This window comes from Moschus berezovskii, chromosome 8 (assembly GCF_049115385.1).
Source record: "Moschus berezovskii isolate FMDL1 chromosome 8, NW_MosBer_1.0, whole genome shotgun sequence".
NCBI classification, from domain to species: domain Eukaryota; kingdom Metazoa; phylum Chordata; class Mammalia; order Artiodactyla; family Moschidae; genus Moschus; species Moschus berezovskii.
Genome location: NC_142467.1, coordinates 46306531 through 46333358, shown reverse-complemented (window position 1 = coordinate 46333358; position 26828 = coordinate 46306531). Strand labels below are relative to the sequence as shown.

The following is a 26828-nucleotide window of genomic DNA, read 5'->3' as shown; positions in this document are numbered from 1 at the left end:
TACTGAGTGTTCTTGCCATGACAAAAGAAATTTTTTTTTAAAAAAAGAAATCTATTTGGTTAAGAAAAGACTTGAGGGATCGTTTTGTGATCACAGTGAAACATATCATAGCATACAGAATTTAGTAATGAGAGAAAAATCCTTCATATAACCTAGGGCTTAAATAAATATAATAGCTAGCAAAGTGGCCAAAAAATATGCTGCATTGGAAGCTACTGCACCCACCTAAATGCGGTTGAGAAAATCTCCTGGAGAATATGTCATCTGAGATGGATTCTGAAGTTGGAAAGGGTATCTAGGGACATGCACAGAGAAATAAGAAGAAGATAAGAGGTATGCACAAATGAGAGTGCTCAGAATAGGCAGGGAAGATGAGTGTGGCCAAGCAGTGAATGACTAATAAAATAATAGCGAGGAAATATAGCACAGATTAGGCACTTCCTATGTGCCTGTCTCTATCCTGTATGATGTACATGTATCTATTCTTCACAACATTCCTGCATTTGTTTTCTATTTCTGCCATAAGAAAACTTAGCAGCTTAAAATAACACTCATTTGTCATCTTACAGTTATGTAGGTCAAAAGTCCAGTACAAGTGTCACTGAGCTAAAATAAGGGTGGCAGCTGGCCTCTGTTCCTTTCAGAAGGCTCTAAGGCAAAATCCATTTCCTCACTCATTGAGGCTGTTGAAAATTTTTAATTTCTATGGTTGTAGGACTCAGGTCCTTGTTTCCTTGCTGACTTTCAGCTAAGGGCTCTTCCCAGCTTCCTCATTCCTTGGCTTATGGCCCGCTTTCCCTATCTTCAAAGCCAGAAATGGAGGATAAAGTTTCTTGTGTTTGTTAGGGCTTCCCTGGTGTGTCAGATGGTAAAGGATCTGCCTACAATGCAGGAGACCCAGGGTTGATTCCTGGGTGGGGAAGATCTCCAGTATTCTTGCCTGGAGAATCCCATGGACAAAGGAGCCTAATGAGCTACAGTCCATGGGGTCGCAAAGAGTCAGACACCTTACACTCTTAAAAACTCTCCTAGCTATCCTTCTGTCTCATCTATTTGATCAATTGTCTTCCTTTTTGAAGGACCAATGTGATTACACTGAGTCTACCTGAATGATCAGCCTGCTTTAAGGCTCCTTACCTTAACTCTAGGGCTTCCCTTATAGCTCAGTTGGTAAAAAAAATCTGCCTTCAATGCAGGAGACCTAGGTTCAATTCCCGGGTTGGAAAGATCCCCTGGAGAAGGAAATGGCAACCCATTCCAGTGTTCTTGCCAAAGGAGACTGGCAGGCTACAGTCCATGGGGTCACAAGAGTCAGACATAGTGACTAAACCTCCACCTCCACCTCCACCCTTAACTCTATTGGAAGGCTATTTTGCCATCTAATGCAACACGTTCACAGGACCTAGGGACTGGGACACAGAGTGTTGGGTGGCTGATGTTCTGCTTACTGCATCCCACTCGGCAGGTGAGGAACTGAGGCTCCGTGTGGTTAGGTAACTTGTCCAAGGTCATCACTTAGTTCTTGACAGAATGGCTTTTGATCCCAAGAAGACTGACACTGGAACCTTTCCCCTTAACCCCAGGCTTCCATAAGAAAACATAAAGGGAAAGCAGAGGACGCAGCGAGAATAGGGTACTGGGGTAGGGATTGACTGTAGCCACCCTCAAAAAGCAGACACAAGAGGTGGATGGCTTAAAGGAACACTGCACAGTGATTTCTAGTCACTTCAGTTTTCCATTGCTGGGTAACAAATTACCACAAACTTAGTAGTTTAATATAATATCCATGCATTACCTTACAGTTCAGTCTAAATTTGTGATCAGCCTCTTGTAATATTTTTAAAGAAACACAGTTTTATTATTTTAACTTTAGGCAACAATTTGCTCTATGACAACCACTTTGCAGAGCACAGGTCTGAGGAAACATGATTTGATGACTATGTAAGAATTATGGATATCTGAGATGCATGTTTCTCAAAAATGAATGTCCCTAAGATTTTTGAAATCAGTTTATGACCTCACAGAATTCCTCATGCAAATTTACTCAACAAATATTGAGGCTGTTCTGAGTTCTAGATAATTATGAAGAAATCTAAAACCCCTTAAATTATTTAATAATTTAGCATGGTGCTAACAGTGCAAAACAGCAGAATGAAGGAAGGTATGAGCGACTGAACTGAACTGGCGAGAAAAATAAAAGAGTTCAAAGAAATGAGAAGTGAGGAGAGGAAGCAGCTGCCAGGCAGACTTCTTGGAGGTGGTGACACTAATAGCTGGACTGTTAATCATTACATACAGTCCATGCCCTGGCTTCAGATGTTCTGTTCGATCTAGTCCTTTCCTTGCTCTCCACACTCATCCTATGGTGCCAGTTACCTTGAACACATGAAGCCCTTTCCTGTCCCTGAACCTTTGCTCTTCCCATCTCCTCTATCTAGAAAGCTGTTCCTTCAGATTCTTCACCCAACTGGATCATTCTCAATCCTCAGCTCTCAACTTAAATGTCACCCGCCCAGAGAGCCCTCAGCACCCTACTACATCGGTCCCTTCCATCCTTCTTCCTGACCCCCTGCCACCCACCAAATTACTGGAAAGAATAACAACAGTATTCAGTGCTGACATGAGGAGGTGTTGCTATTATCTCCATTTTACAGATGAGTGAGCTGAAACTAAGTCACCATCCCAAGGTCACACAGTAAGACAGGAAGCTGGGATTGAGTCCAGGTTGGATGATGCCACAGTCCTTAATTTAACTGTTACATTCTAGATTTCTTTACATATTATAAATCCTATCGGTATTCATTTAGAAAGTCAGAAAAATAGAAGAAAGAAGGTAAGAGGAAAAAAAGAGCCCATAATCTAGCCTCCCAGCTGACTCAGTAATTTCTTAGATTATATACTCCTGACCACTTATCTGTCAAAATTGATTTTCCAATTGGCCATACAGTAGAGTGTTTTATAATCTGCTTTTTTTCACTTAACAGCAACTGAAGATCTCCTGCCAGGGCATCTTTCATTTAAGAACAGTAGTATCTGTTTGAACCAGGTACCTCCTCAGGTCCAGGTGGCCAGTGAAGCACATTACAGCTCATCCTCACAACAATGCTTTTAGGTTGGTTCTGTTATTATCCCCATTTCACAGAGAGATGAAACTGAGGCTCAGGAATATGCAATAACTTGCCTCATATCACCATTAATAAATGGCAGGGATGGAACAGGAGGTCTGTACAGCTTCTAAATTCCTACGGCGTAACTGTCTGCAATGTCTAAGAACCGAGTGTTCCCTTGATGAAATGATGGGGAGAGTTGTGGGTGACAAAGAAGGCTGTTCCCAGTCTCCAGGGCTGCCCCGCCAGCTTGGTTCGGGATACGTGGGCGAGAAGGTCTGAGTCTGCAGGGAACTGGGTAGGGTGAAAAAATACCTGACAAATGGAGGATTTTCAATTGGCTATTTTAAGTAAAACAGCTTCTTATAATACATGCCTTGTGAGGGAGCAAAACAAACATTAATTAAAGGAGATGCACGCACTGTTATTTTCTCTCCCATTTGCTAATGGGTTGGGGTCTATTTTTAAAAAGCCCACAACATTCCACATTTAAATCTGTTGCCTACTCTAAGGACTTTGAAAGACAGATATGCTGGGCCACAGATGACAATTCAGACCCTCACCTGACCCACCAAAGCAGAGACCCAGTCTCCAAGCACCCATTTCACTTCTAAAATCAGCTGGTGGATCAGCAAAGGGTAAGGGCTCTCAGGAGGGTACAGGAAAAACATATGTTTGAGTATTATGGGCTGTCCAGCAGGCAGCCAGATATAAAGAGAGAGCAATTTTTTCTAAGGACTTACCCCAAAAAGTGTATGTTGGAGGAAGTTCCACTTCAAACACAAGTGTGATGCCCCCATTCCTCTGTGTCTAGGAACTATGGATAAGTGGTACTGGGGACCTGAGAAGGGCAACCTTGAGAGAGGCCGTAGCCCTGGTTCAAGCTGGACCTACTTTCAACACAATGAAATCATACCATCGGAATTCAACGGACCTAGTTCACACATAAGCCCCATCACTTGCTCTGTGGGCTTAATAATTTCATCTCTCTGATCCTCGGTTTCCTCATTTATCAAAAAGCGGGTGGGATATGCTTATGTGGCCTGAAGAGCGTGATGGGCATTAGAAGAATGAATGTCACGTATTCTCTGCACTAACCAGTTCCCAGTAGGTGCTCAGAGCAGTGGCTGCTGCTGCTGCTGGGTGGCTAATGTGCTCTGGGCATGCTCTTGCCCCACGCCCACACCATAGAACAACCTGTTCCTACTACAGAAAATACCTTTCTCTCTGTTTCAGAACACCCAAAACCTGCCTGCCCTGTGTATCCCCAGGAAACGGCTCCTCTTTCAGGCCACTTCTTCAGATTTTCCCAGTTGGGCCTGGCTTTCTGCACCTCTGTACTTTCACAGCACTTACTCAGTGAAAACAGGATCATGTTGGTCCCCACCCCATGCTGTTCTCCCCAGTCCAGGTATCACATTCATTCCATTAAATTGATTTTCTTAAGAAGAAACTCCTTAAGTATTCCTCATCAGGCTTGGTATGTAGTCAGTGCTCAAAAAACACTGTGTCATCCTTCATTTACTCAGCATGTGTTCAATAAGCACCTACTATGTGCCAGGCACCCTGCTAGGTTTCAGAGACACAGCAGGGGATGACAAAGCCCCCTGCCCTCTCTGAACTTCCATTTTAGTGGCAGGAGACAGATAATAATGAATAAACACATCAATAAATATGTGGTTATTTAAAGAAAACATTAGACTTTGATAAATGCCATGAAGAAAAGAAAAAAGGGTGAGATGAGAGAGATGGATGGCAGAGAGTACTTGGAGGGGCGTATGTGCAGAGCTGATGTCTGAGCAGAAACCTGGGCGCTGCGACAATGTCAGGGAAGTAAGTTCCAGGTGGGGGAACAGCTACATATGTCTTAGTGTGGGAAAGACTTCGGTGTGTTCTAGGAACTAGAACGAAGCCAATAAGGCTGGGGCAGAGCCATGGCAGGAAAGATGGCACCAGATGAGATTAGAGGAGGGCCAGATGAAGCTGACCTGATCAAGGCATTTGGATTTTATTTTCTAAGTGTGACAGATTTGAAGTGGGGTGGAGAACAAAATGATCCTATTTACAGTTTTAAAAGGTCCCTGTGGCTATTGTGTGGCTGTAGGATGTTCAAGAACAAGAGAAGAAGCAAGGAAATGTGGTGCTGGTATATATTCAATAGTATCTAGAATGTTACCAGGGACTGTGGAGGGTGATTGGATTTGATGGACTGGAGGTGAGGGAAAGAGACAAGTCAGAACTGTCCACCTGGTGTTCGGTTTAAATAGCAGGGGGCACAATGGTGTCATTTCCTGAGATTAGGAAGATGGAGAAGAACATGTACTTCATGTTCAGAAGGACAGGAGATTGATATTTAGGAGCTGTTAGCATCCACATCAGAGAAGGCAATGGTAAGCCACTCCAGTACTCTTGCCTAGAAAATCCCATGGATGGAGGAGCCTGGTAGTCTGCAGTCTGTGGGGTCGCTAAGGGTCGGACACGACTAAGCGACTTCACTTTCACTTTTCATTTTCACACACTGGAGAAGGAAATGGCAGCCCACTCCAGTGTTCTTGCCTGGAGAATCCCAGGAACGGGGGAGCCAGGCGGGCTGCCATCTATGGGGTCACACAGAGTCGGACATGACTGAACTGACTTAGCAGCAGCAGCAGCATCCACATGGAGAAGGCAATGGCACCCCACTCCAGTACTCTTGCCTGGAAACTCCCATGGACAGACGAGCCTGGTGGGCTGCAGTCCATGGGGTCGCTAAGGGTCGGACACGACTGAGCGACTTCACTTTCACTTTTCACTTTCACACATTGGAGAAGGAAATGGCAACCCATTCCAGTGTTCTTGCTTGGAGAATCCCAGGGACGGCAGAGACTGGTGGGCTGCCGTCTATGGGGTCGCACAGAGTCAGACATGACTGAAGTGACTTAGCAGCAGCAGCAGCAGCATCCACATATGACAGTTAAGGGGTTGGAGGAGATCATCTGTGGTAAGATGGTAGACAGGGATGGGAAGAGGGCTGAGGCCTGAGCTCTGGACACAAAAGGAACTTAAGATTAAGCAAGAAAGGAAGAGCCAGCAAAGGAGACTAAGCAGGACCAACCTGCAAAGTACACGGAGACTAAAGAGAGCATGGAGCCTAGAAGCTAAGCAGAATGTTTCCAGAAGAAATCATCATTATCACCTCCATCACTACCACCATCATCATCACTGTATCATCACCATCACTACCTCGATCACTACCACCATTACCACCACCACCATCATTATATTATCACCACCACCACCACCATCATCATTATATTATCACCACCATCATTATATTATCACCACCACCACCATCATCATTATATTATCACCATCATTATATTATCACCACCACCACCACCATCATTATATTATCACCACAATCATTATATTATCACTACCACCACCACCATCATCATTATATTATCACCATCATCATTATATTATCACCACCACCACCACCACCACCATCATTATATTATCACCACCACCACCACCATCATTATATTATCACCATCATCATTATATTATCACCACCACCATCACCACCATCATAATATTATCACCACCACCACCACCATCATTATATTATCACCATCATCATTATATTATCACCACCACCATCACCACCATCATAATATTATCACCACCACCACCATCATCATTATATTATCACCATCATCGTTATATTATCACCACCATCATTATATCACCACCACCACCATCATTATATTATCACCACCACCACCATCATTATATTATCACCACCACCACCACCATAATCATGTCATCATCATCAACGCATCAATCGAAAATCTTGAGTCCTGCTGAATCTGTGCTAGATGCAAAACTTGACTTGCTCATCAAATTCTCACAATTCATGAGATGAAATTCAGGATCTCCATTTTCAGTTATAGAGACTGAAACTTAGTGAACCAAAGAATCAGTAAATATCAAAAAATGAACAAACTAATCTACATGCATTCTTTTGTGAACTATGGCCATGCTACACTCCTAAAACTTATCTCAATGGAAAATAATAGGCACATAAGACCATCCCTCTTCGAAACACAGCTCGGCAAATTCTACAGGAAGAGTACCAGGCTCTTGTTGGAGCTTGTTGTCCAACCCCCAGTTTCCCACCCTAGGACTCAGCACAGGAGCCCAGAACCACCCCCTCCTCTGGGGCTGGAACACAGTGACCAGCAGCTGGGCAATTAACATGACTCACTTCCACTCTACCGGGGAAGCACTGAGTGATTTGCAGCTGGTGAAAATGGGATGATTTGCCACTCAGGCATAGAGTCTTGGATGAAGGGGACTCATCAGTGTAATTGTTGTAGTTGACCAGTTATTTACCCCAGTCTGGGAACCTCAAGGCCCAAAACCAAGTGAAGCTCTCTCTGAACATAGCTCAGCCGAATAATTAGTCAAGATGGACCTTTATCTCTCAGTAATTTAGAGGAGGGCCATCCAAGTCCTTGCCTTCATGCTTCTGTTTCCATTACTTTTTAAAAATAGCCATTTGAAGCAGATGACCAAAGGAAATAACTTGAGCTCAGTGACCTCTTGAGCTCAGCTGAATGAAGGCACACAGAAGGTGTCCCTTCTGTCTCCTTTCTCTTAGACAAAGCTTTTGAAATAAAGAATGTCCATATCTAACTCCTTGTGACAGATGTCCTGGGCAGGGGGGAGATTGATGAGATCAGAAGCTGATTCCTGTTTAACACCGTTCCACTCCCTACACTGGCCCCATGTATCTGCTTTCCTAAAGGCCCCTGGCCACAGCACCTGCTGCCCCATCTGCAACCAGGACATTGCTCCAAACACCGTCTGTACACCTCCATCCTGAACCACTCTCTCCATTCCAGGCCCTGAGCTACAGGCTTCATTGGTACTTTTCTCTTTCTCATTACTAAGAATACCTTTAAGATGAGTACTAGCACTTCATTTAATGAAGAAACAAGCACAGAGAGATTTAATGACTTGCCCAATGTCATACAACCAGTAAGTTAACAAGGCAGGACCATCCTGTCTTGTCTGGCCCCTGAGCCTGTTCTCTTAAAAAACGCCTTCACCTTTCTCCGTGAGGATAGCACAAGAGTGACTGGCAAATGGATCACTGTAACACTTTATCTAGGTGTTTGTGAGTGGTACTAATAACCGGATGCATGCTCGGCCACTCAGTCAGGTTCAGCGCTTTGTGACCCCATGGACTGTGGCCTGCCAGGCTGCTGCGCCTGCCAGGAGGTTGCCATTTCCTACTCCAGGGGAACTTCCAGACCCCGGGATTGAAACCTAAGCCTCTCATGTGGCAGGCAGATTCTTTACCACTGCACCACCTGGGAAGCCTAATAACTGGATAGATGATTTAAAAAAAAAAAAAAAAAACAATGTCAAAATAGTGTATTCACTTCAATCAAAGATCTCTGTGATTCAGAGTAAGACAGAGGGCAGAAGTCACTGAACTACAGGCTACAGGCTCCATCCAGCCCGCTGTTTTTGTGATGCAAGTTGTAATGGAATCCAGCCACGTGCACGTGTGTGCACATTTTCTGTGGCTGTTTTCACACTACAGCAGCAGCGATGAGGAGGACAGCAGAGACTATAAGGTCTTCAAAGCCTGAAATATGTACTACCTGGCCTTTTGTAGAAAAAAATATTGCCCACTACCTCGTCTAGAAAGACAAATCCAAGCTGCAAGATTAGAAATACACATTTAAAGGCCTGTGGTGAATCCGAATCCATGACCAAGAAGGAAATGCTGACTATCAGAACCCAAAGATGGTCCAGCCAGATCCTTACTGTCTTTCACTAGCACCAAGTTATGCATTTAATGGTATGCTTAGTGTCTCATTGACTAAAGGGAAAAAATGTCATTTTCCAGAGGAGACCAGCATCCAGCGGGCAGCATCTGGCTCCCCAGGCCATGTTAGAATGCATTTACCCGGTGGGCAAGGACTGGCAATTGAACATTTCTCTCTCTCACTGCCTCTGCCCCTATGATCACCAAATCCTTATACATCCTCACCTCTCCAGTCAGCCTGCTTCTCCCACTATCTGCGGGCTCTGTTTTAGTTCAACCCATCATCATCAATGCTAAAGAGTAAATACCGTGACATCTTAAATCATCACCCCATCATGGTTAGAATTTTAAGAGCAGAATGATCGTGGTATAACAGTGATACAGAAAGGGCTACCCAGTGCTCTGATGGCAAAGGCAGGGAAGTTCACAGAGAAGGTGACACCCCACTCAGCTCCTTCTTATCTCTAGCCCCCCTCCCTTCTCCCACCTTGGCAGTCTCCTACTCATACTTCAAAACCCAGTACAAGTTTCTCCTCCACTGGTAACTTTTCCCAGCCTCTGCTTAGCAAGCGCTTCTGTGTTCCCTTAGTATTGCTTTCCTACTTGTCACATGATCAAGATAAAGCTATAATTACAGTTTATGATATTTATGTAACATAGTGATGATGGCTTTACTGAGTGATCACTATGCTCCAGACTCTGTGCTCCAAACACAGCACTCCACAAAGAATCAAGGTATCTGACCCCAAAGCCTATGTTTGCCCACCACTTTCTCATTTTCTTCCTGAAAGGAAGAGACTGTGGTGTATTCACTTTTATCTCCCCCGGCCCTTGTGCCCAACAGTACCTGTCGTATAAGCAATGTTTGTAAAATGAGTGAATAATCAGTATGGTACATGCAGTTCAAAAAGTTCCTGTCTCTTGGTGATCCAAACCCAAACCTAGGTACTCCTGTGAAGAGACTTGACAAATGTAATTAAAGTCCCAAGCCAGCTGACTTTAAGATTATCCAGATGGCCATCACCCAATCTGATAAGCCCTTTAAAAGCAGAGCGTTTTCTCCAGAGCTAGAAGTCAGAAAAATTGGAAGAATTACGGGATTTGCCACACTCTCACTTGCTTGAAGGTGGAGGGGGCAGATGATGAGGCATGCTGGCAGCTTCCTGGAGCTGAGACCGGCCCCTGGTGGATAGCCAGCAAGGAAAAGACGGCCTCATTCCCACAAGCACAAGGAGATGAATCCTGCAAACAGCCAGTGAGCATGAAAGTAGACCCCAACATCCAAATGAGAACCACAGCCCCAGCCAATATGTTGATTTCAGCCTGGCGAGACACTGAGTAGAGTCTAGACACCCTCACTCAGACTTCTGACCTACAGAACTAGGAGATCATCAGTGAGTTACTAAACTTGCAGTGACTTGTTATTCAACAACAAAAAATGCAAACAGGTTTCTAATTCTGTGGAGATGATGGTGGCCAAACTGCTTTGTGTGGATTCCAAAGGTTCTGGGGAACATTACAAGAGGTGAACATTCCTGGGCATATATCCAGACAAAAATTTAACCCAAAAGATACATGCAACCTTATGTTCATAGCACCACCATTCACAATAGCCAAGACAGGGAAACAACCTAAATGTCCATATTCTTTATCCATAAAGATAAAGAAGATGGTACATAGTCATAAAAATAATGAAATAATGCTATTTGCAGCAACATGCATGGACCTAGAGATTGTCATAAGGAGTGAAGTAATCCAGGCAGAAGAAGAAAAATATCATATGATATCACTTATATGTAGTATCTAAAATTGGACACAGATGAATCTGTATGAAACAGAAAAAGACTCAAGGACACAGAGAACAGGAATGTGGCTGCCAAGTGTGAAGGGGTTGGGGAAGGGATGGAGTGGGAAATTGGGGTTAGCAGATGTAAACTATTATACATAGGATGGATAAACAGGGTCCTACTGAATAGTATAGAGAGCTATATTCAGTGTCTGATGATAAACCACAATAGGAAAGAATAAGATAAAAGGATGAATAGGTGCATAATCGAATCACTTTGTTGTACAGCAGAAATTAACACAATGTTGTAAATCATCTATACTTCAATCAATCAAAATAGTCCCAAAGTTTAAAAAAAAAAAAAAAGAGGTGAGTGTTGCCATGATCCAGCATCATAGAGTCGTCATTGGCTGAGGAAGTCCATGCCCTTCCTTCTACAGACAGATCAGAAGTTGGTGAAGTAGGGAGTACTCTGCAATGGCTGGAGTGGACAGGAAATACAAAGTCCTGGGTCCTAGTCCCAGCTCTGCCTCACTGTGCGACCCTGGACAGTCCCTTTACGTCCCTGACCTGTGGTTCTTTGATCTGTCAGATGGAGGCATTCATTCCTCTCCTGTCTACTTCACAGGGCTATGAATCAAGTTCAAGTAAGGTAAAAGTCCAACAAGCCACATAAATCGTGGCCACTTCTGGGGGAACATAGTGTTTCCTCGATCACCTAGGAAGTTTGGCGAAGAGCTATGCCATATTATATCCAGCAATCGCACTCCTGGGCATACACACTGAGGAAAGCAGAATTGAAACAGACACATGTACTCCAATGTTCATCGCAGCACTGTTTATAATACCGAGGACATGGAAGCAACCTAGACGTCCATCTGCAGATGAATGGATAAGAAAGAAAGCTTTGGTACATATACACAATGGAGTGTATTACTCAGCCATCAAAAAGGATGCATTTGAATCAGTTCTAACAAGGTGGATGAAACTAGAGCCTATTATACAGAGTGAAGTAAGCCAGAAAGAAAAACACCAATACAGTATACTAACGCATATATATGGAATTTAGAGAGATGCAAATGATAATCCTGTATACGAGACAGCAAAAGAGACACAGATGTATAGAACAGTTTTTGGGACTCTGTGGGAGAGGGTGAGGGTGGGATGATTTGGGAGAATGGCATTGAAACATGTATATTATCATATGTGAAACGAATCGCCAGTTCAGGGTCGATGCATGTTACAGGATGCTGGAGACTGGTGTGCAGGGATGGCCCAGAGGGAGGATAAGGGGAGGAGGGAGGTGGGAGGGGGGTTCAGGAAGGGGAACTCGTGTGCACCCAGGGCGGATTCATGTCAATGTATGGCAAAACCAACCAATATAATATTGTGAAATAATTAGCCTCCAATTAAAAAAAAATTTTTTAATAATAAAATTATTTGCAAACTAAAAAAAAAAAAAGACTAATAAAATTCAGGTGAAGAGCTATGCCAAGTTACAAGACTAATAAAATTCAGATGATTAGGCAGAACTTCAAGGGGTTCAGATTATAGTTGTTCCATCCCTACTAAGAAAAGTGGTTCTTTGCCCTGTGCCTGGGGGAAACATCATCATCATCAAAATAATGTCTTCTGTTTCAACAGCACTTTTCAGAGTACTTTCCCCTCTACCATTTGAATTGCAATAGCTTGTTTCCATTAAAGAAAAAAAAATGGACTAAGAATCTTTCTAGTTCTGAAAGTTTTGGCTTCCCACCATGAGATAGGGTTAGTCTCACCCACTAAACAGGAAGGAGACTGAGGCCCAGCCAGGTAGGCAGCTTGCCAAGGATACGGGGCTGGTCAGTGAAGTAGCAAAGACTCTCACTGCCAGTCCTAGCTTCTAATATTAAATAACTCCAGCTCCCTGCCTCTGGGATGGAGATGGGAAAATACAGACTTCTCACGTAGAGGCTCAGCTTTGCCTGTGCCAGGTCTGAACTGAAAGGGGGTTCACTCACACTCCAGTTCCATATTGTAGACTGAATATAAACAAAGCACTGGAATCGTGTCTCATTTTGAAGAGCCCCTTCCCCCAGCCCCTCAGTTATTCCACGATGCCAGTTATTCTCCTGGCTGTGGATCAGAAGGATTTTTCTTTGCTATCTTCATCAAGTAGGGGGATGCGGGGAATCCTCTATAGGGTATGCTTCTCTCAACACCCAGCTGATAAATATTAATTAAAGAACAGGGAAAAGGGACCCACAGACCAGGACTTTTCTTGGAAAGACTCTGAGCTTCACCAGATGAGCCCCAAGTGGGGAGACCTTAGCTGGGTCTCTCAGTTCACATAATATTGCCATCCTGAACGCCACCATGACTCCAGACATGGTGAAACATAAGCAGGTTAGAATTATCCTGGTCCTGAAAGTTATTCCTGAGCTCTAGAATCTAACATGAATGGAGCCATCCAGTTCTAACAGAGGTGGCATCCATGCAATTCACTTGTTCTTGAGGCTACGTGTGTACTGGGTGCTAGAGATTCCACATGGCACAAAAGAGCTATAGGTTCCTTTACTCTCACAGAGAATGTGGTCGAGGGGTCCAACTGACAGTCACTCATACAAACAGATGTCAGACATCAACTGTGATGTGAGTTGCATGGGGATCTGAAAGTCATAAGCGCGAATGCTGAAAGAGTGAGGACTCGGCTGAGGTCTGAAGGATGAATAGGGTTGATGCATTGATCCCGGGAAAGGGCAGCATGTGCTAAGGGAGAGAGGCTTTTGAGTATGAAGGATCAAACAAATTTCCGTGTGACTGGAGTTACAGAATCCATGTTATAACGGCAATGGTGAGAGAACCAAGGGCCAGACCACACAGGGCCACTGAGGAGTTGAATTTTATTCCAAGTGTAAGAAGAGAGCTTTGACGGGTTTTAAGCAACAAAGAAACAGGACGTAATCAATGTTTTTCAAAAGATCATGCAGGCTGCCTTGTGGAGAACTGATTAGGCAGAGGAGTGGGAAGATGGGGGGTGGGGAGTTGAATGGAAACAAGAAATCCAGTTCAAATGCCCTCGTGATTATCCAGAATTGGAAAAGAAGCATCTTCTCACAAGCCTGCACACCTATAACAACGCTAGGGATAAAGAATCCACCTGCCAATGCAGGAGACATAAGAGATGCAGGTTTGATCCCTGGGTCAAGAAGATCCCTTGGACGAGAACATGGCACCCCACTCCAGTTTCTTGCCTGGAGAAACCCATGGACAGAGGAGCCTGGCAGGCTACAGTCCATGGGGTCACAAAGAGTCTGACACAACTGAAGTTACTTAACACACAGTACAGAAGGTGAACAGAACACTGGACCGGTCATCAGAAGACTAGTATGATGTGGAGTACAACTGCGTATGACTCCTCGGGCATTAGGAAAATGATTTGCCTCTATGTGTCTCATCTTGCTTAACTGTCCAGTAGAATCCATGCATCCTGGCCTACCTACTAATGATTTCCAGTCACACAATGTCAGAGATGGGCGTGTAAGAGGAAGCAGATGGTCTCTGGTCCCATGTGATGTTGGCCCTTCCTCTATTTGGTTTATTTTGTGTCCCTAGCACTTAGTACCCTGGAGAACCATGGGTGGGCACCGAGTACATCTCTATAAATGATTTATCACTTGAACATCTTCAGAAATGGGGAAACTCTCTCTCTCCCCCAGAATAGCCACCGTTGCACTACACTCCCCATCAAAAACATCTTCCTCCTATTCAGACAGCATCTGTTTCCTGTAACTTCTGCCAAACGCACCTGGATCAGGTCATGTGGACCAAGCCTCACGTCAGTCCTTCAGTGAACACACCTCTCCAAGTCTCTTCTTCCTGTACAGCCTCCCCTCTTCCTGCAGCTGTTCTTCAAAGGACATAGTTTTGTTGCACTCTCATGCTTTCACTCCTTTGAACAAGTCTCCTTTAATTTCCCGCTTCCTCTGAAGCATCTAGGACAGTGCTATCCATAGAACAAGCAATAAGTATTTGTTGGTTTTCTTGGGGTGAACACTGTCTGCCTAGAGTGAAAAGGAATCTCGCAGGAACCAAAACAAAGTGGAACAGACAGGAACGTGGGAATAATGCAGAGAGGGTTGACAAGGTCTCACTCAACAATCAAGCCAGCCAGCAGGTCTGGGTGCTGCTCCTGTGTCAGTGTGACTTGGGATTCCTGAGTTTCTTTATCAGTAAAACTCGGTGGTTTGGACTAGTGATTGCTCTCGATGTTAAGTATGCTCTCAATGTTAACACGTTAAGCATGTTAAGTTCTAGTTAAGCACTGTCACCCCTGAGTTTGAGGCTGTCAGAGTCCATGTTATAAAGGGATTAAGGTTACAGTGGCTTCGGGATGACACTTCCTCAACAAACTGAGCAGGATGGAAGGAGTAGTGGAATAACTTTGTCACCATCTGATTGAGTCTGACTTGATGCCACGTCTGGCCACCACACAAAATCAGCCCATATAACATCAACATAATTGGTAATATCTTTGGGAAGCCCTAGACTTGAAATCTCCTAGCTAAATCCAAACAGTCACAGTAGAACTCTTGGCTGGTCATGTTTCTCTTCACAGCTTTGGGAATAAGAGAGGAGAACAGGACAATAATCTCAGGGATGAACTTCTCATGTATGATTGTCATATTTCCACTTTGATCCAGATTAGACTGTCCTTTGTCTTTTATTTCAGTCAAGTTATCTTTCACCATTGTAAGAGGAGAACTGTGCCTGCACTCAACAGTGACATTCCCGGAAGTGACTGGACAGAATGCTGGTGGTGTCTTTTCTTTCTAAAATGTTCTCCCTTCCCTTTCTTCTAATCCATCATTTTGGTGGCCTTTGCCAGCCAGGAGGGCATTGGTTAGAAGGCAGTCTGAAAATATTTCTGGACATGATCAAATGTGTGCAAGGTGTGTGTAAATGCATTGCATTCATATATGTATGTTCATACTTTTGGCGTATACGGAACTGCACATACCAGAATGTTTAACGTGTTGGTGAGCTCATGGGCAAGTGTTGACATATCTCTTTGTTGGCCTGTGTCTCAACGTGCACGCATGTGTGACAGTGAGTGTGAAGATGTGCCTGCAGAGCTGTCTCATCCCTGAGCGGCAACCCCACAAGTCCTTATCCATGATAAGGAACGAAAATGCACAGGAGGCTCTGACATTTGGATTCTCACACTCTGCTGACAGAAGAGAAGGGTGCAATAGGGCTTGACAGCTCTGCTGACGAGCTGGGGTAGCCCTCAGCCCCTCCCACGTTTGTGCGTGCTAAGTCACTTCAGTCATGTCTGACATTTTTGCAACCCTGTGGACTGTAGTACGCCAGGCTCCTCTGTCCATAGGATTCTCCAGGCAAGAATAATGGAGTTGGTTACCATTCCCTCCTCCAGGGGATGTTCCTGACCCAGGGATTAAACCCACATCTCTTATGTCTCCTGCATTAGCAGGTGGGTTTTTACCACTAGCGCCACCTGTCACACAGCCTTCTATAATTGACGTCTGTGCTTCTGACATCTCTTCCCTTTGGCCTGCAGGTCCTTGTCCGGCCGCATCGTGGGCGGCGTCTGGTGGTTCTTCACCTTGATCATCATCTCCTCCTACACAGCCAACCTGGCCGCCTTCCTGACGGTGGAGAGGATGGTGTCTCCCATCGAGAGTGCCGAGGACCTAGCAAAGCAGACAGAAATCGCTTACGGGACCCTAGAAGCAGGATCTACAAAGGAGTTCTTCAGGGTAGGGACATCCCTTGTCCAGGGGCACTTCCACAGAAGGGGAACCAATACTGTCATTAAAATATCCCTCTGAGAGAGCATGAGATTACAGGCAACTGCTTAAGTGAGTGTACGCCAGGGACACTGAGAACATTTCTCAGCTTTATACAGATCCCCAAACACCGTCTATTTCTGTTTTCATGGACACTTCAAAGCTCTTCCACTGAATTAGACCCCCTCACATACCCTAGTCAGTACCAAGTTCTTTGAGGACTGCAGAGTACATGATATACAATTACCTTCCTGCTCCCACCGGCACCTTCAGTCTTGTTAGTAACTGATTAGGAACAGGTTTTTTTTTTTTTAATCTCTGAAAAAATCTAGCTTGTCGTCCCCATGGCAGCCGAGAGCTCCTTGGCAGCCCCAACCAGAGTCACTCAGTCCTCCATCGACAGTTAATTAAGATGTGTGAAGGGCCGTGGGAGCTGCAGATGATAGAGAGATCCGAGAACAAACACCCCAAGTCTGCTTTCCTGTCCTCCCTGCCACTCACGCTGTCTTCATGCATGCTCCTGGAGATGAGATTTTCCTGACAGTTCACACCCAGAGTCTGTGAGTGCAGCCTTGGTGCCGGGGGCACTGGGGTGAGGCGGAGGGGACATATTAATTTTCCGCATACTGTTGCCCAGAGCACTCTGCAACTCTGCCTGTCTGCCGCCCCGCTCCCTGCTGTGACCATCCTGCCAGGTCAAATTGCATCTTGCAATTGCCCTGCTGTGTGTTTTGTTGGTTCTGGGCCTAGAAGGTGATCTGAAAATCTGGGCACAGCTGATTTTATCTATTTCTCAGTTTCCTAAAAGAGAATATTCAATATACTGTATATCCCATGATTGGTCAGGGGTATTTCTTTTCCTAATTTGAGATCTTACCTCCCTTTTCTCCTTTCTATTTTTTCCCCCTCACCAGGACATTGTTGCTTGAATGATGAATCTTCATGTAAAGAATTAAATATTTCAAGTTAGCAAGGAACTGAAAGGTGACCATATCTAAACTCCTCATGGAACAAATGGGAAAAGTTAGCAGTATATAGAAGCCTGGAACCCAGGGCTCTTCACCCCGAGGCCAGTGTTCACACTGGTGCCAACTTATGAAACAAATCACCAAGTTTACTTGATTAAAGACTATCTTACAACTCCCTCTACCAAATGCTTCACTAACATTCCCAGTAACTATCTCCATTCATTTTTCCTTGAGAGCTAGAATTTTCCTGGGCCCAAATATCTTTAGAGATCAGCTGGCTCAAACAACAACCTAAATGTATATCAGTATTTTGCCAACTCCTGTTGATATCAAGAAAATAATCCTGACATTGTACGTGAGAAATAATGAGATATTACATGTATAAAGAAAGAAATCTGTAATCAATATATCAGCCACTAGATTAGACAGGTTGCCTGACTCTAGTAGTCAGTCAGTTCAGTCGCTCAGTCGTGTCCGACTCTCCGCAACCCCATGAATCACAGCACGCCAGGCCTCCCTGTCCATCACCACCTCCCGGAGTTCACTCAAACTCATGTGCATCGAGTCAGTGATGCCATCCAGCCATCTCATTCTCTGTCGTCCCCTTCTCCTCCCGCCCCCAGTCCTTCCCAACATCAGAGTCTTTTCCAGTGAGTCAACTCGTCGCATGAGATGGCCAAAGTATTGCAGCTTCACCTTTAGCATCAGTCCTTCCAATGAACACCCAGGATTGATCTCCTTTAGAATGGACTGGTTGGATCTCCTTGCAGTACAAGGGACTCTCAAGAGTTTTCTCCAACACCACAGTTCAAAAGCATCAATTCTTCGGCGATCAGCTTTCTTCACAGTCCAACTCTCACATCCATACATGACCACGGGAAAAACCATAGCCTTGACTAGACTCTAGTAGTAACTGTCTTTAAAAAATATAGTCTCTTTGTATGGCTGAGTCCCTTTTATGTCCACCTGAAACTATCACAACATTGTTAATTGCCTATCAGTTCAGTTCAGTTCAGTTCAGTCGCTCAGTCATGTCCGACTCTTTGTGACCCCATGAACCGCAGCACGCCAGGCATCCCTGTCCATCACCAACTCCCAGAGTTTACCCAAACTCATGTCCATTGAGTCGGTGATGCCATCCAACCATCTCATCCTCTGTCATCCCCTTCTCCTCCTGCCCTCAATCTTTCCCAGCATCAGGGTCTTTTCAAATGAGTCAGTTCTTCGCATCAGGTGGCCAAAGTGTTGCAGTTTCAGCTTCAACATCAGTCCTTCCAATGAACACCCAGGACTGATTTCCTTTAGGATGGACTGGCTGGATCTCCTTGCAGTCTAAGAGTCTTCTCCAACACCACAGTTCAAAAGCATCAATTCTTTGGCACTCAGTTTTCTTTAGAATCAACTCTCACATCCATACATGACTACTGGAAAAACCATAGCTTTGACTAGACGGACCTTTGTTGACAAAGTAATGTCTCTGCTTTTTAATATGCTGTCTAGGTTGGTCATAGCTTTCCTTCCAAGGAGTAAGCGTCTTTTAATTTCATGGCTGCAATCACCATCCGCAGTGATTTTGGAGCCCAGAAAAATAAAGTCTGACAGTTTCCCCATCTATTTGCCATGAAGTGATGGGACCAGACGCCATGATCTTAGTTTTCCGAATGTTGAGCTTTAAGCCAGCTTTTTCACTGTCCTCTTTCACTTTCATCAAGAGGCTCTCTAGTTCTTTTTCACTTTCTGCCATAAGGGTGGTGTCATCTGCATATCGGTGGTTATTGATATTTCTCCCAGCATATGCTTCCTCCAGCCCAGCATTTCTCATGATGTACTCTGCATACACGTTAAATAAGCAGGGTGACAATATACAACCTTGACATACTCCTTTTCCTATTTGGAACCAGTCTGTTGTTCTATGTCCAGTTCTGACTGTTGCTTCCTGACCTGCATACAGGTTTCTCAAGAGGCAGGTCAGGTGGTCTGGGATTCCCATCTCTTTCAGAATTTTCCACAGTTTATTGTGATCCACACAGTCAAAGGCTTTGGCACCAATAAAGCAGAAATAGATGTTTTTCTGGAACTCTCTTGCTTTTTCAATGATCCAGCAGATGTTGGCAATTTGATCTCTGGTTCCTCTGCCTTTTCTGAAACCAGCTTGAAAGTCTGGAAGTTCACAGTTCACATATTGCTGAAGCCTGGCTTAGAGATCCATCTAGTCAAGGCTATGGTTTTTCCAGTGGTCATGTATGGATGTGAGAGTTGGACTGTGAAGAAAGCTGATCGCCGAAGAATTGATGCTTTGTACTGTGGTGCTGGAGAAGACTCTTGAGAGTCTCTTGGACTGCAAGGAGATCCAACCAGTCCATTCTAAAGGAGATCAGTCCTGGGTGTTCATTGGAAGGATTGATGCTGAAGCTGAAACTCCAATACTTTGGCCACCTCATGCAAAGAGTTGACTCACTGGAAAAGACTCTGATCTGGGAGGGATTTGGGGCGGGAGGAGAAGGGGACGACAGAGAATGAGATGGCTGGATGGCATCACCGACTTGATGGACATGAGTTTGAGTGAACTCCGGGAGGTGGTGATGGACAGGGAGGCCTGGCGTGCTGTGATTCATGGGGTTGCGGAGAGTCGGACACGACTGAGCGACTGAACTGACTGACTGATACTCCAATACAAAATAAAAAGTTTAAAAATATAGTCCCTTATATGTGTTAAGGGTTTTCCAGGTGCTCAGCAGTAAAGAATCCACCTACCAATGCAAGAGACATGGGTTCAATCCCTGGGTCAGGAAGATGCCCTGGAGGAGGAAAGGGCAATCCACTCCAGTATTCTTGCCTGGGAAATTCCATAGACAGAGGAGCCTGATGGGCTAAAGTCCACGGGGTCACAAAGAGTCAGAGATGTCTAAGCACAAATGCACACACACACACACTCACACACACATGAACTTATGTGTTTAACACTTGTCCATTACAAAGCATTTTCAAAAGCCGAACATCAGCAGCCCTAAAATACATCTATTTAATACCTGCCAGTGAAGGGACGCTTTTGGGGAATAACATCACACGGGACAATGCTGATTTGTTGTCCTGGATCATGGACCCTGACCAGGAGCCTGCTAGATGAAAGGTTAGATTCTGTGAAGGACCCACGGAAGGGAAGATGTCCTCTATCTCCAGGCAGTGCCCACAAACTTGAGACCTGTCACCAAGTGTGAATGGCTCTCAATCCTTAACAGTCTAGCCTGGATATCCAGTGAGGACTGGACTGTGTGTCCTAGAGGAGTATCAATCCTCACAACATTCCTTCTAAAGTGAGGGCCACACAGGCCATACAGATGAATCATATGGGGAGCTTCTGAAAAAGATTTATTCTAGGCCCCACCCCAGACCTGCTGAATCCAATCTCTATTTTTAGAGCCTGGGTCCTGCATATTTACAGTCTCCATACAGGATTCTGGTGCCCACTAGAATTTGAGAACTATTGTCCCAGGAGTCAAGATAGTCTCAGAATATACACTACTTGTTCTGACCTGTGTGAAATGAGTGGAATGTGGCTGGAGAGAACCAGCATCTCCAGGCGAGTGAACAAATGCGGTAAAGTCACAAAGGAAGGCAGGCCTAAAATGAGTTCAGGAGGAAATGAGGAAAGCAGCTTGGCTGGGTACAGAGGCTTTTGAAATGTTAGCAGAAGACCATATCAAGTCCCAAGTTATTAACTTTATCGGACAACAAATTACATTCTGAGAACAGTCTTGCAATACAAGATGACTGTAACTTGCTACCTATGATCTAAAAATTCTTTATTGTTGTCTTTTAATGATGAACTCAGATTCCAACTGTAGTCAGCTCTCCACTTCTTCAGGACTGTGTAAATATGACCTTATTGAACAATAGATAGGTCCTTTGATGTCTTTAAGAGGCAGACAGAGCCCCAGTTTCTTAATTCTTCCCATGTTTAAGAGGAATCTAACTACTTAGCAGTAATTAAAAGATTCTGAGTTCTCCTATTCATTCTGTATTTGCAAGATATTTGTACTTTGGAGCCTACTGGTACTAATTAGAGCCTCTTATTTTGCAATCACTCATAATTTGTTTCTTCCTGAGCTAATCTCGCTCATGAATGTGTGATCAAGCCACATTCAGCTCTTCATTAGTGTGTGTGCGCCGACCTCCATGCCAAGTGCAGCCCATGCTTCATTCCAGCTTTGTTCTGTTCCCGGCCAGAGGTCTAAAATCGCCGTGTTTGAGAAGATGTGGACGTACATGAAGTCAGCAGAGCCATCCGTGTTTGTGCGGACCACAGAGGAGGGGATGATCCGAGTAAGGAAATCCAAAGGCAAATACGCCTACCTTCTAGAGTCCACCATGAATGAGTACATTGAGCAGCGGAAACCCTGTGACACCATGAAGGTGGGAGGTAACTTGGATTCCAAAGGCTATGGCATTGCGACGCCCAAGGGGTCCGCCCTGAGGTAAGTAGCCAAGATTTGCTTCCTCGGTACTCCCTCTCCCCTCCCTGCCTCCGAAAGGAAGTTGCCGTGTCTGCCACATGGCTCCAGTGTCACACGGGAGCTGTCAAGAGGTCTCTTCTTGGATACCTGTGGGCCTGGGAGATTCCAGCCACCTGCGATCTTCAGCCCGGAGGTTGGAAATTGACCGGGGGGCCTCAGCTTGCTCTGACTGTCGCTGCCCGTGTGTTTCCTCTCCATGCCTCGTCTCACCCCTCCCAGTGTTCAACATTGATGAACCTTGTGTTTCTATTGTGTGACTTGTAACATGCCACCCTTTACCAGACACCTCCACATCCAACTAGGCCACAAACAGGGTTCTCCAGCAACCTGGATTCTTTGACAGAAGGTGGTTTGTAATGTTTGTCTCCAAAGAAACAAACACGTGGTCCAAATGAAAAATCAAGTCATTTGAGTCCTAAGGTTCTAGCCATGGAAACTGAAATGACACCAATTGAGTGTCGGCACCCATTCTGTCCTAGATGCTGATTTCTTGGGCAAGAAATAGGTAGTTCAGGAAAGAAGCAAAGAGGACTTTATTTTCACATTAAGAGCCTCTGGTATGCATTCCAAAGAGTTATGGCAGAGTCTTATAGAACTAAAGTCAAAAGGCCTAGATTTAACTTTGAGATTTACTAATGACTGTCTTACAAAAGGTAAGGCGTATCTCCCTAACCTTCAGTATCCTCATCTATAAAGAGAGGATAATCACCTAATCCTTTCCTAGGTTTAAAGTGGTTTTAAGTTCAAATGGAGTGATCTATACAGAAGGTAATTAAATGCAATACAATGTGAAGTCACCTGTAAGATATTATGTCAATTACAGAGGAATTAAATCATTTTAGGGAAGAGTAGCATTCAAGGACGGAGAAGGCAATGGCAAGCCACTCCAGTACTCTTGCCTAGAAAATCCCATGGATGGAGGAGCCTGGTAGGCTGCAGTCCGTGGAGTCGCTAAGGGTCAGATACGACTGAGCGACTTCACTTTCACTTTTCACTTTCACACATTGGAGAAGGAAATGGCAACCCACTCCAGTGTTCTTGCCTGGAGAATCCCAGGGACAGGGGAGCCTGGTGGGCTTCCGTCTATGGGGTCGCTCAGAGTCGGACATGACTGAAGCGACTTAGCAGCAGCAGCAGCAGCAGCAGCATTCAAGGATGGAGAAGGCAATGGCAAGCCACTCCAGTACTCTTGCCTAGAAAATCGCATGGACAGAGGAGCCTGGTGGGCTGCAGTCCATGGGGTCACTACTAGTCGGACACAACTGAGCAACTTCACTTTCACTTTTCACTTTCACACATTGGAGAAGGAAATAGCAACCCGCTCCAGTGTTCTTGCCTGGAGAATCCCAGGGACGGCGGAGCCTGGTCGGCTGCCGTCTATGGGGTCGCACAGAGTCGGACACGACTGAAGTGACTTAGCAGCAGCAGCATTCAAGGAAAGGTGAGAGTGTGTAAAAGCTTGTAAAAAGATGGAGAGGGGCTCCTAACCCATCATGACATGACATTCAGAGCCACCTCTGCCTCCATATCATTCATTTATTTCAATAATATTGATCCCTACAATAATCTAGGCACTAGTCTAGGAGCTGGAGCTACAATTTGGGGGTAAGACAAACATGGTCCCTGTCCCCATGGAACTACATTCCTGTAGGGAAGAAAGACATTACACATCTGATTATTGTTTAATGGTCCACGACTATTATGATAGTCTATAAAACGGGATGTAGAGGACACCTACTTTCAACAATTTGGCAGAACAAAACTCCCACTATAAAACACCTAGATATACTGGAGAAAGATATAACAAATAGCCTTTTAAATGCAAGTTAAGAAATCTCTACACCAAAAAGGAAATCAAAACCATAGTAAGGAGCTAATTATTCTGAGGCTGCCCTAAGCAGGAAAAAGTTCTAAATTATGTGACAACATAGAATACATGAGCAAGAATCAGAAGTAAAAGTAAAAACATAAAAGCAATCAAAAATTCTTTTAAAAGAAAAAGGCACTATCATAAAAGACCAGACATATTTGGAAAAGTACCAGTTAGGATTTAGAGAAGAAAAGTAGTCATTAATATAAAATGTCAGTGGAAGCGTTAAACAGCAAATTAGACAGAGTTGAAGAGAAAATTAGTGTACCAGAGAAAATCAGATAAAATTCCCTAGAATATCACATAGAAAGATAAAAAATATAATACAAACGTGAAGAGACATGAGAGAGAAAAACAAACAAACCAACCCAGGGGCATCTTCTCTAAGTTCCAGATGGAGACAAGAGAGGGTGAAGCAGGGGTAATATTTGAAGGGAATTTTCCAGAATTTATGGAAAACATAAATACTCAGATTCAAAATTTTTTACTCCTAAGCCAGATAAAAAGATGAAAACCAGAAGCTGATTCAGTCAAAATTACAGAACAGTAAAGACACAGAGACAATCTCAAATACACCCAGAGATAACAAGGTCGAACTGGAATGCAGGATGGGTGGGATGTGGCTGAGAAGATTCTTCCAGGGATACTTTTTTCAAGTTGAAATATGATGCATCAATAGGAGTTAAGTAGGTTCAGTGAGGGGAGGGGTAGAGAACAGTCTGGGCAGAGGGAACAGAACGTGCAAAGATTCTTAAGACAAGAAATTATGGTACAGCTCATAAACCAAAAGAAGCTAAATCCTCCTAGAACACAGGTAATAACTAAGAGAAAAGGTTTAGCTGTGACTGGAGAATGATAAAGTGCAAATAGATTTTGTTAAGGATTTTCTTCCTTTTCTGAACAGAAATGAAAATATATTGAAGAATTGTAACTGTCCAAATATCAGGAAATAAACATATCTGTAGGAATATAAAAATAATTGAATGTGACCTAATAAAAGGAAACAGAATGGCCTGGTATTTTATAAATCATGCATTTTTGTCTGGAAAAACTTAAAAAGCTCTTTGTACACATTTAGGCAAAGTTCAAAGAGGATCCAGAGGACAGTGCTTGGCAAGAGACTTTGAGATACTTACAAAGCATCACCCTAGAAAGGCCCAAAGTAAAGAATGTGTTTTTATAGTTCCAGGAACACCAATGATGCTGCACTGTTATAATTTACTGACTGTTTTATTAAGTCAGGGACCTCATTTGATCCAAATATTTGGATGCAAGGTTGGGGGCAGGGGAAAGGTACAGAAAGTGACATGAACTGCCCACTCAATACATTACCTCCATCTCCCTATCCCACACACAGATGGCTGGAACATAGTGACAAAGTCAGTAACATGAACACAAATCTCAGGTCATCTGGCAATTCAAATGACTTTCCACTGTAACAAAAGCGACTGCTGAGTGACTGCCTACCCCATGCCACACACTGTGCTATGCATTATCTCACATTATCCTCTTGATTTCCCTATGAAGTACCACCATCCCCACTGTACGGATGAGGAAACAGCAGCGCAGAATTAAGTTACCTGACCAAGTGGACACAGCTAATAAAGGAGCCAGATTTCAAGCCCAGGCAGTCTGACTTCAGAGCCCATGGCTGTACTACTCTAACACTGTGCTGGGGTCCATGACCGGCAGCACCATTAAAGGCAGAAGACTGGACTTAGACCAGATTTCCCACTACCTATGTACATGGCTCAAACAATAACCATCAGCTCAAAAGATTTGCAAGTGCACTTTTGGAGCCCAGAGCATCCACTCACCACTTTGAAGCCTAAAGGTGATAGTGAATGCTCACTTTAATGCACTTCTTTTTTTAATGCACCACTTTTTTGAGCAGTAACACTGCCTTTATGGGTTTTACATGATCAAAGTTTCTTTCTAAGTAAATACTGAAAATAGTTCAAGCCTATATTAAAGAAATACTTAATTCTATTGCTTATGTCTCTCTAAGACATAACAAGTCATTTACTGTTTAGAGAAAAAAAGAGCAAGATAAAAGGAAAGAGTAATGAAAAGGAACATCTTCCAAGTCAGACCACTGATGGTCAATGTGCAAGTCAAGAATACATAAATGGTGGTCACATGCCCACAGCTCTCTCCCAGTTCTCCTTTCTCTCCATTGGCAACCTTTACGATAGCCATGGGGCTCCCTGACTCAAACACAGAAGAGCAACTCTCATCCTAAGAGGGCCTTGAGTTGCTGGTCTGGAAAAATCCCTCCTCCCTCTATGGGATTCCACTTCTCATCTCTGCAATAAAAGGAATCATTCTAGCAACCAGTAGTGTAGAGGTCCCAGAAAACATACCATTGCAAAACAGCTGCAGAAAACATGAGTAAATAACCACATATGCACACACACAGTCCAGCCAGGTTTCCTTCATGTCTCTGCCTTACTTGGCCAGATGATGCTGATTCCTCCAGGTATGGTCGAATACCAGCGACTCATGGCAAATGAACTGCCACAGACACATGTGCCTGCCCCAACAATCTCAGATCCACTGATCTGATCCCAGCAAATGATTCTGCATGGCAGAGATGGGAAGTGAGCCGCGGCGTAAAGGAGCAGTACTGATACACGATACCTTTGGTCCCCATTGAAAAGGGGGTTCAAGGTGCTTAAAGATGATACAGCAGAGGAAATCAGTGTTGTCCTCGAAGTATTTAGAATCACAGAAAATACCTTTCTAAACACTGTCTAACCATTCACAAAACTGCAGACTCGTTAGGAGTTTTTACACCACAGATGTTGCAAACCTTTCTTCCACCCTGTGAAAAGGTGGGACTCCTGCAGTCCTCACAGGAAGGTGTGCTCCAGACTTAGCGCCAGTGCCCACGGCAAGAAAGAACCTCCCTGGCAGTCCCCTCCACCACCTGCTCTCCAGAAAGCTAGACCTGATCACACCTGCAGGCAT

The 26828-nt window shown here is 44.3% G+C and overlaps 1 protein-coding gene across 2 annotated transcripts in view; it reads left to right on the top strand.

The window, feature by feature from the left end:
- GRIA1 (glutamate ionotropic receptor AMPA type subunit 1) overlaps positions 1–26828 on the top strand; it is a 354780-nt gene that overhangs the window by 291431 nt on the left and 36521 nt on the right. For both annotated transcript variants that reach the window (XM_088838546.1, XM_055430430.2), the window contains exons 12-13: positions 16278–16476; positions 21702–21949. In XM_088838546.1, the coding sequence (XP_088694672.1) occupies positions 16278–16476; positions 21702–21949 (447 nt within the window). The remainder of the gene's footprint in view (positions 1–16277; positions 16477–21701; positions 21950–26828) is intronic.